General features: G+C 39.2%; 1 protein-coding gene across 1 annotated transcript in view; it reads left to right on the top strand.

Moving 5' to 3' along the window:
- Positions 1–20,524, top strand: part of csmd2 (CUB and Sushi multiple domains 2) — an 896,539-nt gene that overhangs the window by 587,358 nt on the left and 288,657 nt on the right. Inside the window, exons 23-24 of the mRNA XM_073034487.1 lie at positions 1,942–2,133; positions 17,092–17,230. Of these exons, the coding sequence (XP_072890588.1) occupies positions 1,942–2,133; positions 17,092–17,230 (331 nt within the window). The remainder of the gene's footprint in view (positions 1–1,941; positions 2,134–17,091; positions 17,231–20,524) is intronic.

The raw sequence follows: 20,524 nt of genomic DNA, 5'->3' as shown, positions 1-20,524 counted from the left end.
CAACAGGACATAAATGGACTGAGTAAGTTGTCAAAAATGTGAGAAATGAAGTTTAATGTGGGAAGATGGTGCTCTTTGGTAAGAAAAATCAAAAGGCAAATTGACATCTGGATGGAAAATCACTGTTGATGAGCGAAATACAGGGGAATGTGTGTTTCTGTGTATAAGTTAAAGAAGCTCATAGACAAGTAATTAAGAGGATAAATGGCATATTGGTCTTTATTGCAAACGGGTTGGAGCTTAAAAATATATAAGTGTTATTATAATTGTACATAATTTTGGTTTCTTACCAAAGCAAGAATACAGTGGTATCAGAGGCAGTCCAAATCAGATCTACCAGGCAAATTCCTGGGCTGAAAGATTTATCGTCTCAGGAGAGGTTACAGAGTTAGGGTTTGTATTCTTGTTGAAGCATGTATATTATTAAGTGTCATGACATGATAGATGCTCAGATGTGTTCACGAGTGCAAGAGTCTTGAAGAAAGGTATTAGTTACAAAATTGGAGACAGGTCACAAAATAGATACATAGAAATTTCTTTTCACAGAGAGTGGTGACTCTCTGTAATTCTCCATTCCAGAAGCATTGTGGAGGTTAGATTATTAGAAGTATTTAAAGTGGAGGTAGATGTGTTCTTGAATGTGAGATATGAAGTTCTAGTGTAGAGGAGTAGTTCAGATCTGAGGTAGATCACTGATCATCTTAATATATGGCAGGGTGGGCTTGAGGTGCCAGGTGGCCCAATCCTACTCTTATGTTCTTATGGTCTTCTAGATATAAATTTAAATATCAAGCCACGCCTCCCCAACCCACCAAATGTTTAACCCTCAATGTACACCAACCCTCACCTCAGTATTCTAATGCCTTTGTTGCCAGCATTCTGGTTCCTAATTCCATCCAGAGTCTCTGCACTTTAATCATGATACTGGCATCCCAAATGCTCCACTCTGGATGTTGGTGCCCAGCACCTCTGAATCTCAGTGCCAGGCTGATCTCATCATAAGTGCCAGCATCAATACAGCAATCCGTTATCACCTCATCGCCATCGAGTTCTGGGTCAAGTAATCCCCCTCCCCTCTGCACCAGAGGTACACAATATTGTCAATCTTGGAAAGTAAATCCTAAATCTCTTGCCTCCAGTTTCAGGCCTGAATGGACTGTGGCTGAATTTTGAAGGAAGAGAGCCAGGAATGTCAACTTTAAATGTTAAAATGTGCAATGCCTGCACAATTGCAACCATGACATCAGAACCCTGTCACCAATCAATTTCATGGTGAGGCAATAAGCAATGAAATCAGGGTTCACTGGAATTTATAGCCACATGTTAAGAACTACAGGATAAAGTACACAGAAAAACTGTTTTAAGGTATATTTCAAATATAAAACATTACAGTCACCTGTTAGAAATTTCCAAACCCCAGTTAGAAAAAGCCTGCATGCTCATCATCTCTCACCATATGATTTTTGTGTTTTACGTATTTTTCTCATTCCTACTGATTCAATATTCTGAAACTTGGCACTAAACAATGAAGTCCCCTGGTTGCACAAACTAATCAATTCAAGAAAGCAGATCTACACCATCTTCTTCATGGAAGTTACTGATGGGTAAGAAGCAATGGACTTCCGAGTGGCATCCAAATGAGTGTACAAACAATTACATATGACAACTGCTTTGAAAAATGCTCATGTTCCTAATTTTAAATGCTGTTTCACATTAATTTCAATATTTAATAAATTGCGTTCCAGAGCAATGGTAACCACAGAGGATACAAGTGCTTCAGCCTACCTCAGAATAGTTGAAACTACCTGCACCACAGTGGTCAAGTTCAACAAGTTGTGGTGTAACTTTGCTATAATTAATAGCTATGTGTGTTAAGCATTATTTACAATATGTTTGTTGTTATTTTGGCTTGAAATCTTTAACCAGTGCAATCTGTTGTAGTTTCCACAGCTACGTCATGTAATGACCCTGGATCTCCTCAAAATGGCAGTCGAAGTGGAGACAGCAGGGAGCCTAGAGATTCCATTGTGTTTCAGTGTGATCCCGGCTACGTGTTGCAAGGAGAGGCAGCCATCATGTGTGTGCAGATTGACAATAGATTCTTCTGGCAGCCTGATCCTCCAACATGTATAGGTATTGATTTTTATCAGTCTGTTCATGGAATCTTTTTTTATTGCTAACAGATTTTTTCCAATAGGCCTGAAATTGAAAACTAAGGATTGCAACATTAAAGTGTTTTATTCTCAACTACTGCTGCTTCTTTTTTAAGAAGATTAACCTAATAATAAAATTAACGAGTTGGAATAATTGATGAAAATTCAGCACGAATGCCTTGAAGGAAACTGGCTGAAAAAAAATGTGCCTATTAGCTAATTGTTAATGCTAAGGAAGCTGAGTAATATACATAATGAGAAAATCAAGTGTTTGATCTCTTTTAGTGAAGTTCGTTGTTAATAGCATTCTAATTAAATGGCATGTATCAAATCATGAATCAAACATGAATGAAACCAAAAATAGCCTAACCCTTTCTACTTTAATTATTTCCTGTCTTCTATTACTGCTTTGAACTAAGTGTAGGCTATATGTCCAATCCACCCTATGTCCAAATCTGTGCAATGCAAAGTCATACATTGCCCGTTCCCTGTTACACTAATCTCAAGAGTTATATGCTGCATACTTACCTTGATAATAAATGTTCCTTGAACCTTGAATTAGAAGGGAATAGTTCCTTCACCCAGGAAATTTGTTTTCCAATCCTCCATGCTTTGGATATGTTAATTTGTTTAGTTGTATCCATAAACTCATGAAGTTGTATTCTTAAATCCGGAACTCTGAATTTTGTAATCTTTTAGATGCACAAAGATTGATTCATTGAATATATTCTTTCATCTAAGTTCGCTGTTCCTTGCCAGTTGCATAAATGTATGTATGTCTGTATTTATTTATTGAGAACTGGCCCTTTTGAGCCACACCACCCAGCAATTCCCCAACTTAACCCTAGTCTAATCTCAGGGCATCTTTGGACAGAGGGAGGAAGCTCTTGCGGTCACAGAGATAACATACTAACTCCTTACGGGCACTAGCGGGAACTGAACCTGGGTCGCCTGTCCTGTAGAGCGTTGTGCTAACTACTTAGCTACCGTATGCTCCACGTCTTGAGTTCATCTTCCGAAACATACCTGGAACATTGTCCTAGGCATTAGTCACACTTTTTTGGCACTGAGTATTACTGATAATTTTTAGCTACTTCAGAATGATCGCACTGTGTGCCATTGGTTTAAATAAACACCATTAGCTGGTTATCCACTAATTGGTCAAGTATCAGAGTGGTTCAGCTAGCAGAGCTACTGCCTCGTATTTTTGGTTTTGATCCTAAAGACGTGCAGGTTAATAGGTTAATTGGCCATTCTAAATTTCAACAAGTATGTATGTGGGCAGAATGGGATTCAGGGAAGAATAAAAATGCAGTTAGTGTAGGATTAATGTAAATAGGTGTTTAATGATTGGCCTGATCGAAGGGCTTATATCCACACTGTCGGACTCTGTTTAGAGCCCAATTTGAAGGCCTATTTCCAACAGTCACGCTTGAAATAATGCATAACATGCCTGCAACATGTGGAGGTGTTATCTCTCAGTGCATCAAGACCCAATGTGCCAGGCAATGTCACTTGGGTGTGCTGCTTCTCCCCTTAAACCATTTATTGGTTACTTGACAGAATCTGATTCAAGTGCCCTGTCAGATTCACCATCCGGCTTTTTCTTTTGTTCTGAATGAGATGTAGGCAGCACTGGCAGTTCCAGCATTTATTATCCGTTTCTGACCGCTCCGGACCAAGGTGGCAGCCTATTCAAACATTTTGGTAGTGCTGCTGACACATTTAGAGCAGTCTGGGTAATAATAGTAGATGTGTATTTGTTATAACTGAATGGAAAGTAAGACCAGACACATTTCTTAGCTGGTATTAAATTATCTTCTCACCAGCTGTGTATGTATGTGTAAGGATATTTCAAGTCCAGAAGAAGAGGTGTTTGGATTTGCACTAGTTCTGCTAATTTATTAAGTAGGCAAAATGTGTACATTTAAACATAAAGTTCTCATCTGATGAGAAATTCATCAATTCACACTTCTTTTCAAATATATCATCCCATCATGCAAGGCTGTACAACCTAGACAGCCCAACATTCAATTGATCATAAAGTCAGTTGAATGAGAATTTGGCCTGTGATATACATTGTATAAGTTCAAACCTGTGCTCTCTTTTAGATTCTGCTTTTAAATAAAATGTGAAACACCATTTATCTCTAATTCCTTTGTACAGATTGTCCTACTATTTGGATGTAGAATCTCCTTCATCATGCAGCTAATAATTTACGAAGAATGCAAATATTGAAGCTGGAATTTTTTCATAAAATTTTTAACCTTTTTTCCCTGGAAATACCTATGTTGTTTAACAAGCTCTCAAGTTTGTCTTTGGTAATCAAAAGAGTAAAGGTTTAATTAAAGAAGCACACAAAAGATTACCAAAATTATTTGCATAAGACTATGGTTTCCTTTTCATTGAATCAGGGAAATCGAGGTTTTTTCCTCAGAATGAAGGCAGTTTCAAATGGAGTTTCTAGGACCTTCCGAGATAACAGTCAGGATGTTTGTGGCTCTTGGGTGAAATTGGTAGTCTTTTTAGTGTATTGCCATGGCAAAGTGGAAATGCTTTGGCAATTTTAATGCTCTCACCAGGATCTCAACACATCAAACCTTAGAAACCATGTAATAGTTAAACTAATAGTAGAGAAATGAAGAAATTTTCAAAGATTTTCACTCTGTTAACTAGGGTTTGGATTAAATGACTATTAAAGATGTCTTAAGCATTTCTGTGGGCATGGCTAGTTGTGGCTATATCACGTGGTAGGATTCACCTCTGAAAAGCCCTGTTCTATGCACACATTTGTACGATTAAGATAGCTCCACAAGTAAGTGCAGACTGAACTGATCCCTATCAAAGTGACAATGTGGAATTAGTTGGCATGAATAGGCTGATGACGCCTTGGCTAACCTCAGTTCCCTACTAACACAAGTTTGGGCCTTTTTAATACACAATGACCATTTTTGGAGGAGGAAATCATTTTCGGGAGTGAATTAACCTGCCTGAAAGTATTCTTACATAGAGTCATACAACACATAGACAGGGCGTTTGGCAAACTGAGTCCACACTGACCATTAATAACCCATTTAATAACCTGAGTCCACACTGACCATTAATAACCCATTTAATAACCCATAATACTGCATTAATTCCATTTTTTAAAATCTCTTCTCATTCTCAGCAAATCTCCCTTCACGTATTAAGTGGCACGGTAGCCTAGTGGTTAGCAAAGCACTGCAGTACAGGTGACCTTGGTTCAATCCCCAGAGCTGCCTGTAAGGAATTTGTATGTTCTCCCCATAATTGCACAGGTTTCTTCTGCATGCTGTAATTTCCTCCCATAGTCCAAAGTCATACCTTAGGCTCAGATTAAGGGATCTAGGGCTTTACTCTCTGGAGAGAAGGAGGATGAGAGGAGACATGATAGAGGTATACAATATATTAAGAGGAATAGATAGAGTGGACAGCCAGCACCTCTTCCCCAGGGCACCACTGCTCAGTACAAGAGGACATGGCTGGAAAGTCCAAGGGGAATATTAGAGGAAGGTTTTTACTCAGAGAGTGGTTGGTGCGTGGAATGCACTGCCTGAGTCAGTGGTGGAGGCAGATACACTAGTGAAAATTAAGATACTACTAGACAGGTATATGGAGGAATTTAAGGTGGAGGGGGAGGCAGGGTTTAAAGGTCGGCACAGCATTGTGGGCTGAAGGGCCTGTACTGTGCTGTATTGTTCTATGTTCTAAATCAGGGAGATTGCTGGGTGGTGTGGCATTGAAATGCCGGAATAACTTACTCCGTGCTGTATCTCAATAAATAAAGGAACATTAGTGGCCAGTTAACTTTTCAATCCCTATACTGTTGAGATGTGGGAAAACACGGAGCACTCAGAAGAAACACACGTCATCACAGAGAAAATGTGCAAACTCCTCACAGACAACAGACAAGGTCAGGATCAAACCCAGGTCACTGGAACTATGAGGCAACAGCTCTACCAGCAGCACCAGTGTGCTGGAGGTTGTTCGATATTTGACTAGCTTCAAATCATCCTAAGTACTTTGGTGACTGAGTCACAAGCTTTACCTCAAGATTCAAGATAGATTAGTGATGTTCTTCCATCTAGCTTGTTGAGGGTACATTTTTTTTCTGATCTGAGCCACTGTGAGTAAATTTCTTGCTCGAAGTTCTGGACAATAGTTAGTCAAAACCAAACAACGATTATAAACGTGCGAGTTTTTGCAGCTGCAGCAAATCCAAAACAACACACACAAAATGCTGGAGGAACTCAGCAGGTGCACAATCTGCTAACTGCTAAGTTAACAAATTTCACATCACATGCCAGTGATAATAAACCTGATTCTGTGGTCAGGCAGCAGATGACATCGTGGGCTGAGACCCTTCTTCAGAACAACAATCATATTTTTTATGTTAGGCCTTGATTCCAAATGCATCATTGTTTTGGTGAGTGACTACAAATACTATCTAATAATTTTACTACTCTGTGGATTGCCCAAGCATAATGAAGTATTAAAGGGAATTTAGGGTAGTGCTATTATGAAGTACAAAGAACAAAGTAAATTTAATATCGGAGTACATATTTGTCACCATATTACTACCATGAGATTCACTTCCTGCAGGCATTTACAGTAAATACAAAGAAGCACATCTGAACCAAAGAAAAACTGCACTCAGCAAAAATAGACAAACAACCAATGTGTTACGTGGTTACCACGGTGACAGAGTGATTAGCGCAATGATAATACACCTCGTCATTCCAATGCTGTTCTGTCAGGAGTTCCTGTATGTCCTCCCTGTGGAATGCATGAGTTTTCCCTGGGTAATGCCGTTTCCTCAATCCAAAGTCATGCACGTTAGGTTAATTGATCATTGTAAAATTGTCCCATGATTAGGTTAATATTAATCAGGGTTGTAGGCTTACTTAGGAGTATGTAGCTCGAAGGGCTGAAGGGCTTATTCTGTGCTGTATTGCTAAATATAAATAAACAAAACACAAATAAATGGTGAAAATACAAAATTAAAAAGAAACAAAATAATAAAAATAAATAAATCATAAATATTGAGAGTATGATTCGTAGGATCCTTGAAAGTGTGTCCATAGGTTGTGAAGTCTGTTGACAAGAGTGAAGTTATTCCTTCTGGTTCAAGAGCCTGGTGGTTGAGGGATAATAACAGTTCCTGAACCTGGTGATTTGGAACCTGAGGCTCTTTTACCTCCTTCCTGACGGCAGCAGCAAAAAGAGAGCAAGACCTGGACGGTCGTGACACATTCGGAACGAATTGTTTCCGCTGAGGTGGTGCTTGCATGGATCAATTATTGCTCATCAGGTTATAGCAGGACAGAACTTTTTTGGTTAGTGATGTAAATCTACTTATGAAAATGATCATTTACAAATCATCCCCTTTGACAATAATCACCTGATTTAATGGGCTTGATCTTATTATTATTGGTGTAATCTGTAACATTTAACTAAATTGTTCTGTTTTTCGTAATTTTGGCTTTCATGAAGGTATTTTAGGGGATTTTTTAAGCAATGTCCTGCCCCATCTGCCCTTTCTATTTCTAGTCACTCTGTCCACACTGTTGCCAGCAAGTAGACAAGAAGGCTTCTTGTGTTAAATTGCAATTTTTCTTCATCATCTTCTACACTATAATTTGTATATGAGTAGAGTTTCTACAATTCTAGGACAATCTTTAAGTATTCACTTCTTTTGAAGATGTTTTCCTAAATACCTCAGGAATCTAATTCTAAACACAATCACATCTGAGCTAAGGCAGAAAGTTGTCCATTGTTAGCGGTTAAAAAAAAATCACCATACCGGTTGCTGTTATAACTAACGGTGTTCAGCAGAAAAAGGTAATGATTAGCGAACACAACAAATGCTCCCTTTATAATCATTCTGAGAGTGAAAAAAAACTGGAACTGGAAAGTCCAAGGCTGCTGAGTTTGATAGATTACTTTACATATGTATGTCGAGGGTATGGGTCATGACTGGTAAATAAAGTGAACAAGCAGATTATCCATGATCTGTCTGAGTTCTGGAACAAGCTATGATGAAGTTGGGGGAGCTGAGCTTGCTAATTTACCTACCTACTCCTGTTCTTCTGTCTCCATTTCCATGACAAACTTCTATAGATGTGTAGTGGAGAGTGTACTGATGGGCTGCATCATGGCCTGGTATGGAAACACCAAAGCCTTTGAACAGAAAATCCCACAAAAGGTAGTGGATTCAGCTCAGTACATCATGGGTAAAGCCCGCCCAACCACTGAGCACAATCTACATGAAATACTGCCATAGGAAGGCAGCATCGATCATCAGCGATCCTCACCACCCAGACCAAGCTCTTTTCTTGCTGCTGCCATCAGGTAGAAAGTACACGAGCTTCAGGACTCGCACCACCAGCTTCAAGAACAGTTACTGCCTCTCAACAATCAGGCTCTTGAACAAAAGGGGATAACTACACTCACTTGTCCCATCCATTGAGATGATTCCACAACCAATGATCTCACTTTAAGATCGCTTTGTCTTGTTATCTCACATTCTCATTATTTATTGCTGTTTATTTATATTTGCATTTGCACAGTTTGTTGTCTTCTGCACTCTGGTTGATCGTTCATTAATGTTGATAAAGTTACTATTCTATAGATTTGCTGAGTATGCCCACAAGAAAAAAGATTCTCAGGATTGTATGTGGTGATGCATTTTATTCTGATAATAAAATTTATTTTGATCTTTGAACTTTGATAAGAAACTATGAAGGTTATAATTTGACCGTCTATACTAGATGCAATTCAAATTTAAAGAAACAAGGTTTATTTTCTCAACCTCACTTACTATTCCACATAAAATTTTGCTTCTAGGCCTGTGAAAAAGCATTTGTTTGAATTCTCATCACTCTTGCGCTTTCACCTACTCTGTCGCTGTGCTGTTCTGATACTTATAATGCTCTTCACGATCTGCTTTTTAATTCCACTAGACATCAGGGATATTTCAGAAGTAATACTAGTCACAGCTTTCAGACTTGAAAGCAAAATTTCACTTTACTTCATGTCAATTTCATGTCTTACTATTTTGTTTTTTTAACACATCAGATTTTCTGTAGTACCTGATTCTTTTTATACTCAAGAAAAAGCTTGATTTTGTGTTTTAAAATGAGACATTTTGAAGAGATTTGCTGCCATGTGCATTGCTATCAAGCTCTCCCAATGATTACTGTTATACACATGCCTGGATACATTCAGTTTTGACATCCAAACTGTTGGACTAGCAGCAACTGTTAGATTAGCCATTTGCAAAATCTGACTTTTTACTATCCATGAAACCCAAGGTTGGGTGGTCTTTCAGTGATTCTATTACAGTTTCTATTCTATAGATTTCTTAAATATGGCCACAAGGGTATATGGTAGCATATATGTACTTTGAACTTCAAACTTTGAAAGTCATGCATGAGATAGAATAAACATTCTGCTACAATCCTGTGATTGCAAAGATAAGAAGGGAGTTGGAAGGAGGATCAGACAGGGTGGGTAATTTTGGAGGTAACATTGTGCATGGATGATCCAGAAAAGGATTGTATGAAGGGTGGGAAGAGCGTGAATTTGCCAGAGTTGGGAGTACCTGACCTGTGTAGGCAAAGGTTTGTCGTGGGGTAGACATTGTGGTGGTTCCACCAGATGAATAGGGGGTTTGAGTTAACGATCAATGGTTCAGGCTGATGTTTATGGGGAAGGATTCAGGACATCAGCAGGAATGGAGGTAATCTGTAATGGTTGGGAAGTTAAGGAATGCAGAGACAAAAAAGATTCTGCCTCAAAATCTCATGCAATAGTGTCCAATCAGGCATCAAGCTTCCAGTGCTTCAGGACTCTCATTGGATCCCATCAAGATCTATAATCAGATACAAATGACTTCAAATGTGTTCCGTGTTCTACTTTTTCTAAAAGCCGTGTATAGGTGTTCTGGCAGCACTGTTAACTCATGATGATTATCTCCTCTAACTTGAAAATAGTCCTGAAAACTTGAAAATGTAGTCTCTCTTCTGTTATATCATATGGCCCTCTTTTAAAATCAGTGAAATGGAGACTCGTCTTTCTCCCTGATTAGGGAGAGAGAGAGCCGGTGGTATGTCAAATGCCGGGTAAACGAGTAGTCTTTGCATTACTGCAAGTCTCTGTCTTTGCTGTTGCCTTGTTCACGCTTGAGTGATTGGTGGTGGGGTGCCAGTGCTTTTCTTTCCAGTGGGGGCGGGAGGATCGTCGCTTGCTGCTGCTTACGCACAGGAGGGAGGGGAGCTGGGGGGCACTTTGGGGTTCTAATATTTAACTGTCGCTCATTCTTTGGGAGCACTCCTCTGTTTTCGTGAATGGTTGCAAAGAAAAAGCATTTCAGGATGTATATTGTATACATTTCTCTGACATTAAGTGTACCTTTAAAACCTTTGAGAATAGTTATCACAGAGTCATAGCAAAGTGCAGTACAGAAACAGCCCTTCAGCCCATCTAGTCCATGCCAAACCCATTTAAACTGCCGTCTCCCATTGACCAGTACCATATCCCTCCATACCCCTACCGTCCTTGTATCTATTCAAACTTTTGGCTTAAACATTGAAATTGAGCTTGCATGCACCATTTGTTCTCGCAGCTTGTTTCACACTCTCAAGACCCTCTGAGTGAAGAAGTTTCCCTTCATGTTCCCTTAAACTTTTCACCGTTCATCCTTAACTCATGACCTGTGGTTGTAGTCCGAATCAACCTCAGTGAAAAGAGCCACCTTGTATTTACCCTGTCTATACCCCACCTAATTTTAATACCTCCATCAAATCTCCTCTCAATCTTCAACATTTTACGAATGAAGTCCTATCCTTTTCAGCCTTTCGTTTTTGTCTTTTCATGCCTTCCAGACCCAGCAACATCCTTGTAAATTTTCTTTATACTCTTTCAACCTTATCAGTTGCTTTAATGCAATAATTTATTCAACAATGTGGGTGCTATAGAGAGAGTGCAGAGGAGATTTACAAGGATGTTGCCTGGATTGGAAAGTATGCCTTATGAGAACAGGTGAGTGAACTTGGCCTTTTCTCCTTGGAGCGATGGAGGAAGAGAGGTGACCTGATAGAGCTATATAAGATGATGAGAGGCATTGATCGTGTGAATAGCCAGAGGCTTTTCCCCAAGGCTAACATAGCTAACATGAGGGGGCATAGTTTTAAGGTGCTTGGAAGTAGGTACAAGGGGGATGTCGGAGGTAAGTTTTTCACACAGTGAGTGGTGGGTGCATGGAATACACTGCCAGTGATGGCAGATATAATAGGGTCTTTTAAGAGACTCTTAGATAGGTACATGGAGCTTAGAAAAATAGATGGCTACGCGGTAGGGAGATTCTAGGCAATAGGTTAAATGGTTGGCACAACATTGTGGGTTGAAGAATCTGTAATGTGCTGCAGATTTCTATCTTCTATGTAATGGTTGGAATTAAGCTCAGCTCAGTGACTTTCAGCCCTTTGTGACATTCTAACTCTCCGCTGCCCACAACATTGTGAGATTCCTTAAGTACACATCAGAACTGTCTTTACCCAGCCAGCCAGCTTTAAGGAGCTCTTCATGTGATGTGGAGTGCTCGGTGGCATTTAGAGAAAAATTTAGAAGTGGGTCTGTGCCACAGGCTCAAATCATATATTCACAGATTGGAGTTGCTTGCTAACATTTACTGTCTCTGGGCATAGATTTCTATCCAATAAATATCTGGACTGGAATTGAAACCAGCAATCAATTACAAAGTGGACAGTAACTCTATTTGAATCTGTAATCTTCAGGGCAGATGGTTGTCAACTTGTCTATGTGGTCATGTCAGAATGAATTGCAGAACGTCATAAATTTGAACATGTTGATTGAAATTGAATGATGATTGCACAGGCTTATGTGCAGTTGATGATCTTTCTGAGTAATTTGGCAAGTGAAATTATCATTGGGAGATATCTTAATGTAATTTTGAGTGTTGGTAAAGTAATTTACAATGATGCCAGTATTCACTGATTATATTTTGTAATATCTTACTAGAATGATTTCAAGATAAACAGGATTGAAAGAATTCTTTTACTCTCCAAACACGCAGAATGTTGTTATATTTAAAATGTACCTTAAATAACTTCAACTTAATTTTAATATTTATGTTTCAATTTGGAAAACTTAATGATTATTTAATTTAAACTGAAGTATGTCAAGCATTTAAATTTATACAGATGGTGCAGATTTACTTGTTCTGTACTTCAGTCAATAGTAGGTCAAATGTACTTTTGTAATCCAAGTTAACTAGTTTAGACGAAACAATCATCGTAAGGGAGACTTCAGTTCTAAACTGATTTGAGCACTTCATTTATTGGTAAATTAAATTGGTAAATTGGTTTATTATTGCCATATGTACTGAAGTGCAGTGAAGATCTGTTTTGCATGCCGTTTATACAGATCATTTCATTATGGTGTACCGAATAAAACAAGGTAAAAGAGGAGCAGAATGCAGAATGAAGTGTTACAGTTATAGAAAAGTGCAGGGCAGGCAGACAATAAGGTTCAATGCCAATTATCAGATCAAGAGTCTATCTAATCATACTAGGGAATCATTCATTAGTCATATAACAGTGGAACAGAAGCTGTCTGAACCTGGAGGAACATCCTTTCAGGCTTTTGTAATTTCTGGAATTATTTTGGGTGACAGAGTAATCATTAGCATTGCTCCCTCACAACTTCAGCAACATGGATTTGATCCTGACCTTGGGTGCTGTCTGAGTGAAGTTGCCAATGACCATACATGTTTCTGCTCTGGATTCCTCTCACATCCCATGGATAAGCTTATAGATTAACCAGTTGTGGTAGACAGGAGACAAAATACTAAAAGCAGAGTTGAGAGACATTGGATATCATGCTAAAGGGGAGGATGCTGGGAAGCTCTGTGAGGAGCTAGCACAGTCTCAGTGGGTTGAATGGCTTCCAACTGTATAAATCTGCTCAACTGTTCCTCAAATGCTTTTGGCTAAAATTTCATCCATCCCTATGAATTTGTTCATAAATCTGCAATTCAACCATGTTGATTTTGTATTTTTGTTAATAATTTACCATGCATTGTGCTTGATTGACTTGGCCTTGACTGTTGGCCATATGGTGAGCAGATCGCAATTCCACCATATTTAGGTTAGCCGCTAGAAAAGAGGTTAATTTTATTTTAATGGAAGCCATTTGTAACAACTGGTGTCACCCAGGTGTCAATCCATTGTCCTTAACGTGGATTAACTTGACCTAGAGCCCTCTTCATAGCTTAAGAGACTGTAGTACACAGCTTGATAGGCACTCTATCAACAACAATTCACTCACTCCACCATTGACAAAGTAGCAGCAGTTTGTAACATCTACAGGATGCACTATAACGAGCCAGTCTTTAGACAACTCCTTTGAAACTCACAACCACTTCCTGCAAGAAGTATAAGGGCAGCACATTGAATGGGAAGACCCTACCATCTGGAAGTTGTCCTCCAAGCCAAGTGCCATCCTGATTTGAAATATATTGCAGCTCCTTCACCATTGCTGGTTCAAAATCCACGAACACTCTCCCGAAAGTCATTGTGGGTCGACCCATGCCTCAAGGCAAGGTGGCTCACCTCCACAGCAACTTGACATGGTCAACTAAGTGCTGGCTGTGCCTGCAAATCCCACATCCCTTGAATGGATGAAAAGAAATGAGCTGCGGAGACACACTGAGCAGAAAGGCCTCTGTAATAGTTCCATCCTGTGCTGACAGTCAAATACCCATGGGCTCAGGAAGCTGAAATAAAAGTGAAACTGCCTCACTATTCAGGCAGCATCTGTAGAAGGAGAAATGGGGTTAACATTTCAGGCTGAAGACTCTTAATGTTTTATCCTCGACTTGAAATGTGAACCCTGTTTCTCCTGCAAATGATTCTGCCTGACCTGCTTTGTGCTTCCAGCATTTTTCGTCTTTATCTCAGTGAGTAAAAGAGACATTTCTATTCTGTGTGACTCTCTGTCTTTATCTGATTTCAGATGTATTGGTGGTACAGGTTTTATCATCACTGAAGAATTAACTAAGGTTTCTCCCTTAAGTTTGATTTTGCCTAGGCCACAAAAATCAATTAACCAAGCAACACTATCTGCACTCTTTTAAAAAGAATGTTTACTATCTTTGAGACTGAAAGGCAATAAGGATATTAGAGCTTCAATATAGAAAAGGGAGGGTAAAAAATGTATTGAATAGTGCATGCAACACGTACAAAATGCTGGTGGAACGCAGCAGGCCAGGCAGCATCTACAGGAAGACGCACTGTTATTCCTGACGAAGGGTCTCGGCCTGAAATGTCGTCAGTGCTTCTTCCTGTAGATGCTGCCTGGCCTGCTGAGTTCCACCAGCATTTTGTGTGTGTTGCTTGAATTTCCAGCATCTGCAGATTTCCTCGTGATTGAATAGTCCATGATCAGTTTGGGTGCTAGTGTACTGGATAATCTCTCTATATTTTAGTTGAGATACTGAAAGCTTAAAATGCATCTTTGCATTCTTAGAATGCAAGTTTAGAATGACTTTTGAGTTGGAATATAAACTAAGATGAAAGAGTGGGTTTGAAGTGAAAATATTTCAAGAGTACAACTTTGTTAGCATCATTTTGTACACCATTGTCCTCCGCTGCTCTTCATTTCCAGTGAAGCATTACACTTCTGTTCTTTAATTCTTTCTGACAGACCCGAAGAATCACACAAGATTATGTTTACTCTTACACAGTGGTAATCTATGCTAGTTGTCTTCTTTTTGTATAACTGTTGCTATAGTTTTCTCAGATTCAGAGAGCAATACAGCATGGATCCAGGCCCTTCAGTCTGAGTCCCAATTTGCTCAGCGTGTGTCCATGGCAACCACTGTGTCCACCCAGCTAGGTCCAAATTCCTCAGCCGTATCCATATTGACCACACTCCCCACCCAACTAGTCCCAATTTTCTCCGTCTGTGCCCATGTCAACCACGGTGCCCATCCAGCTAGTCCAAATTTCCTCAGCTTGTGTGCAGTCGAACACTGTGCCCACCCAGCTAGGCCCAAATTTCTCAGGCCATGTCCATATCAACAACATTGCCCACCCAATTAGTCCCAGTTTCCTCAGTGTGTGTCCATGTTGACCACAGTGCCCACCACCTAGTTCCAATTTCCTGTGTTTGGCCCATATCCCTTTAAGCTGCGGTCCTCCTGTACCTATCCAAGTGCTTCTTAAATGGCGCCAGAGGCATGGCAACAACTATGGGATGTCCCAGCACATCCTTGGACTGTGTCAGTCATTGATGTAAACAATGCATTTCACTGTATATTCTGATGTACGCATGAAAATAAAACTGATCTTCTTTTACCTTCAATTGATACTATAGTACCTGGTTCAACTCCTTCTTCCGGCACCCCTTTCCATATACTCACCACCCTCTGTGTGGAAAAATCTTTCCCTCTCTCCCTAAATCTGTGTCCCCCAGTTGTGATCTCCTCTACCCTGAGGAAAAACTGTCACTTCCCACCTTATCGATTCCTCTCATGATTTTAAACATTTTGCCCTCATAAAACCCAGGTTTAACACCAATTTATTTTAAAGAGCTATTGTTCTGACTAGAGTATTTCTAACAAAGGCATGGACATGAAACAAAACCTCTTCAAGTTCCATATGCCACTTCTTTCTCCCATATTTCTTACCTGTAACTGTTTACCCAGGAATTCTTGGAAGGAAACAGATGTGCAAAGAGATTCAGGTTCATTAATCACATGTTCATCAAAACATACAGTGAAACGCATCATTTAAATTAACAAACAACACAGCCACGTAGTGTCGCCACACATTCCGTTACCAAATGATGGATGTCTTCGTGTAAACGGCATGGCGATGTCTGACATATACCAACACACAGCAGATGGTTGTTGAGCTGACTGCTGAGATTCGTAGCGGGAGCATTATTTTAGAACCTGTGAACTGTGGGAAATGCATCTGTACCATCATGCAATGTAAATCTTGAAAGCTATGATTGAACGAGAGGGGTAGAGACAGAGAGATCGAGAGAAAGAGCTGTAAAAGGCATCATTAAATATAAGGTTCTACCAACCAATACACACTACTTTGGGAGGCCAATGAAATGTAATAGCTGTGGTGGGCACCTACTTCTTATGGCCTATCAGTGCTTTCAAGAGGCTAGTTCTTTAACACCTCCCTGCAAGTGCATGTTGTCAAAGGGATTTCTCACTTGTGTGCATTTGACAAATCTTTATACACTAGTGAGTAAGAGGGGTTGAAGTGTGTCAGTGGATCAAAATGGCCTGCAGATATTGGGACCAGATCTTGTTGGACATCCAGAATCTTCTCCAAAAAAGAAGTTTTTTTTTGACAAAACAACTTATGTGACTGACATCCTGAAGAGTTGGTGGACAATATCTCCAGAGTTGACATACTGAGGTTGCTCGACAATTCTGGGAAGCAGTCTTCAATAGTCGCAGGCCCTATATTTACATATAACGTGTCAGATGTTGCTAGATGCCTTAAGCAATACAGTTTGTTGTCCATGCTTGTCGCAGAGTGCATAAAGTGCACACACAGATACCTGCAATGTGCTGAAGGTAATTAGTGCCTGTGGAATTAATTGTGGCAAGCATAGAGACTTTTGCCTTTAAGAATTGTTGGAGAAGCAGTTGACAAAGGAAAGTAATCCTGGCAAAGACCTTGCAAACTGCTGAACAAACCTACATGAACATCATTTACCCTAAAAGGGGGAGCTCCCTGACATAAAAGATTGAGATGAAACATTGCTTGAAACAACTTACTTTTAATACAGCACATCTATTTTATTTTTATACTTCCTTATTAACTAAGTTAAGGTCAATCTAATTCATATTTACTTTTCATTTTCCCAGCTCCTTGTGGAGGGAATCTAACTGGGCCCTCAGGAATTATCCTATCTCCATTTTATCCAGAGCCCTATCCTCACAGCAAGGAGTGCGATTGGAAAGTGACGGTTTCACCTGATTATGTTATTGCCCTGACATTTCAGAGGTAAGTTTTGCATCAATGTGAGGTAACTAAAAGTGAATTGTTCGAGGTGTACCAAACGATGAGATGTCAATAGAGTGGACAGCCAAAGACATTTGTCCCAGGCAGAAATGTCTAATACAAGGAGGCTAATGAAGGTATTGGGATGAAAGTGTAGTGGCGATGTCAAAGGCAATTCTTTTTACAAAGAGAGTAGGAGGTGAATGGAACATGCTGCTGGGGATGTGATAGAGAAGATACTGTACATTAGGGACAGCTCTTAGATAGGCTCTTAGATAGGATAACAGGAAAATGGAGGGCTATGTGGGGAGAAAGGTTTAGATTGGTCTCAGAGTAGGTTAAAGGTTAGCGCAAGATCTTGGGCTGAAGACCCTGTACAGTGCTGTACCGTTCTATGTTCTAAACGAGAATTGGACAAGTGATTGAAATTGAGAAATTTACAGGAAAATGGAGACCAAGCCATTCCTTTTCCAAAGACCTGTGTGGACACAATGAACCAAATAACCGTTTTTTTTTTGCAATAATTTCTATTATTTGTGAAACATTAGTCTTGTGTTGTGACAAGTACATTAGATGAAATTCTTCTAAATATTAGACGGTACACCATTATTTTTCTTCAGAACTAGAAAGTGAGCAAGCCATTGCAGGAATTGCATGATGCACTTTAGTTCAGGAGCTCAAAATGCCATGGTAGTGTTTTGTCTGTTCTGTTCAAGTTAAGCCAATCAGATTTTAGATGCAGAGTTCATGCACGCAAATCAGTTCAATATAAGTGCACGACCTATCATTTGTTTCACATGTATAACAGAGGACAGATTTCTTTTTCACTGTGTGTACAGTCAATATAGAAGGCAAACATGAATAATTCTAAGATCTGCTGAATGTCACGTTTTACCCATTTTTAAAAAAAATATAATGAATGCAAATGTAAAGGTGTAAATTGCACATACAATTTCTAAATCTGTAAATTCCTCAGAAATACAAAAGTGTGTTTCTATTTTTAATGATTACAGTTTTATCATGCTGGTTTTGCAACATACTAATTAGGAAGTGCCAGAGTAATAGTTCGATAGGCAGCTGGAGGATGGCATTGTGACCTTTCCTCAACAGGAGTTTGCATCCTGGAATGATGTAGATGTCACAGACATTATCTCCTGCTGAAACCAACTGTGGTCTGTTGACTTGAACAGTATTGCGTAACGCCAATTATTACTGTCTTGTTAGACCTGGGCAAAGGGGAAAAATATCAGGTGCAAGTAATCAATATTTTACTTCTGTTCCACGAAAATCATTGAAACTGAAATACTAGTGAATTTGCATACTTCACTTCATAGAATTCCTTGTGGATTGAAAATAGGACTTCATTTGAAGTGAAGAAAAAAAATCTTTGATTGTAGTCAGATATTCTCATGTTGAATGGGTCCTTTCTAATTATTCCTTGTTATATACTTTGCTCAACAAAAATGCTTACTGAGAGGTAGTAAAGACTTCCCTGCAACAAAGTTATAAAAATCAAGACAAATGTGTAAATGTTTCCTGCATAAGCTCAATTCCTATAATCTATTCTTAATGACAAAGAACATAAGCAAAAGTTTTAGATTTTATTTTCAAAACTTTTAACATACCCAGTTCCTCCATACTTATCACTTAATAATGTGGCTAAACAAAACTTACCACCTTTTCTTTACTTCTTTTCTTCTTCTTTCTCTCTCTTCTGAACTCTCTTGCACACCTATTTTGTTTCCGAACACTCCTTGTTTCTCTCCCTTAACTTCATTTTCTTTCATTTTTCCTTTCAGTTGTTTATTCCTTTGATGCATCCTCACTCTGTAATATTTCAGGGCTCTCCATATTCTACAACAACAGCAGCCAATTGGGCTCTGTCACTTTAGAGTTCCTTGATAACTTGAAGAAACAATGCAGCACTGAGGGAGAGGATTCAGCCCATCAAGTCTGCACTGGCTCTTTTGTAAGCTGACATTAATATTAGGTAGACATATTATTCATTTCAGGAGTACCATGTTCAAGCTATAATCAATGTCATATGCTAATATCACTCCAGATTTTGCTCCAAAATTGAGGAGGATTTAGGAATACGCCTCTGAATGTGGAAAAAAAGATTCAGAGCCTCCCTTATCATATAAAAAAATACTTAGAGAATGTAACTTTCCTTTCTATTCTTCGCACATACTTTTACATCTTTACTGAGTGTCAATATCTCTGAGGATCTACCCTGGGCCAAACCTATTGATGCGGTTCACAAGAAACGGCTATATTTCATTTTTAGTTTGAGGAGTTCTGTTATGTCACCAAAGACATGTGCAAATTTCTACATTTGTACCGTGGAGAGCATTCCAACTGGCTGCATCACCGTCTGGTATTGGGGGAGGGAGGTGCTACTGCACCAGATTGAAATAAACTGCAGAGAGTTATAAACATAATCACCCTCCATCATGGGCAATAACCTCCATGGTATCCAGGATATCTTCAAGGAGAAATGCTTCAAAAAGGCAGTATCCATCACTAAGGACCCTCTTCACCTGGGACATGCCCTGTTCTCACTAGTACCATCAGGAAGGAGGTATATCAACCTAAAGGCATATACTCAACGATTCAAGAGCAACTTCTTTACCTCTGCCATCAGACTTCTGAATGGACATTGAACCCATGAACACTACATCACTACTTTTTGATTTTGATTTTTGCATTACTTACTAAATTTAACTATATAGTACATATATACAAACTGTAATTCACATTTTTCTGCTCTTTTATTATGAATTGCATTGTATTGCTTCCTCAAAGACAACAAATCTCATGACATTTTCCAATGATATTAAACCTGTCTCCAATTCTGATTCTGTACGTCAATGTAAAAAGGCTAGGTTTTTTTTTGCAATGGAGGCAAAATAGTTCAACCATGGTGAGTGGAAGAATTAATAAAGGCAAACATAAAAATTAAGTTTATTGCAAAATAATAAAAGTAACTTATTTGTGGTAATCCTGACAATTAAACAAGGCAAAATATTTCTTTTAATGTGATTTCTTTTAGAAAGATTTCTTTTAATGTGTTATGATATCTAAGCACTAAGACCTCTGCTGCTCTTGGTAAATAGAAACTGGGTCGTGAAGCATACTTCAAAAATATCCCAGCAACACACACAAAATACTGGAGGAACTCATCAAGCCAGCCAGGATCTATGGAAAAGAGTAAACAGTCAACATTTTGGGCTGAGACCCTTCATCAGGGCTGATGCTGGCGTACTGAGTTCCTCCAGCAGTTTTGGTGTGTTGCTT

The sequence above is a fragment of the Hemitrygon akajei genome, chromosome 32, assembly GCF_048418815.1.
Source record: "Hemitrygon akajei chromosome 32, sHemAka1.3, whole genome shotgun sequence".
Classification (NCBI taxonomy): domain Eukaryota; kingdom Metazoa; phylum Chordata; class Chondrichthyes; order Myliobatiformes; family Dasyatidae; genus Hemitrygon; species Hemitrygon akajei.
This window is presented reverse-complemented; position numbering and strand designations above follow the sequence as displayed.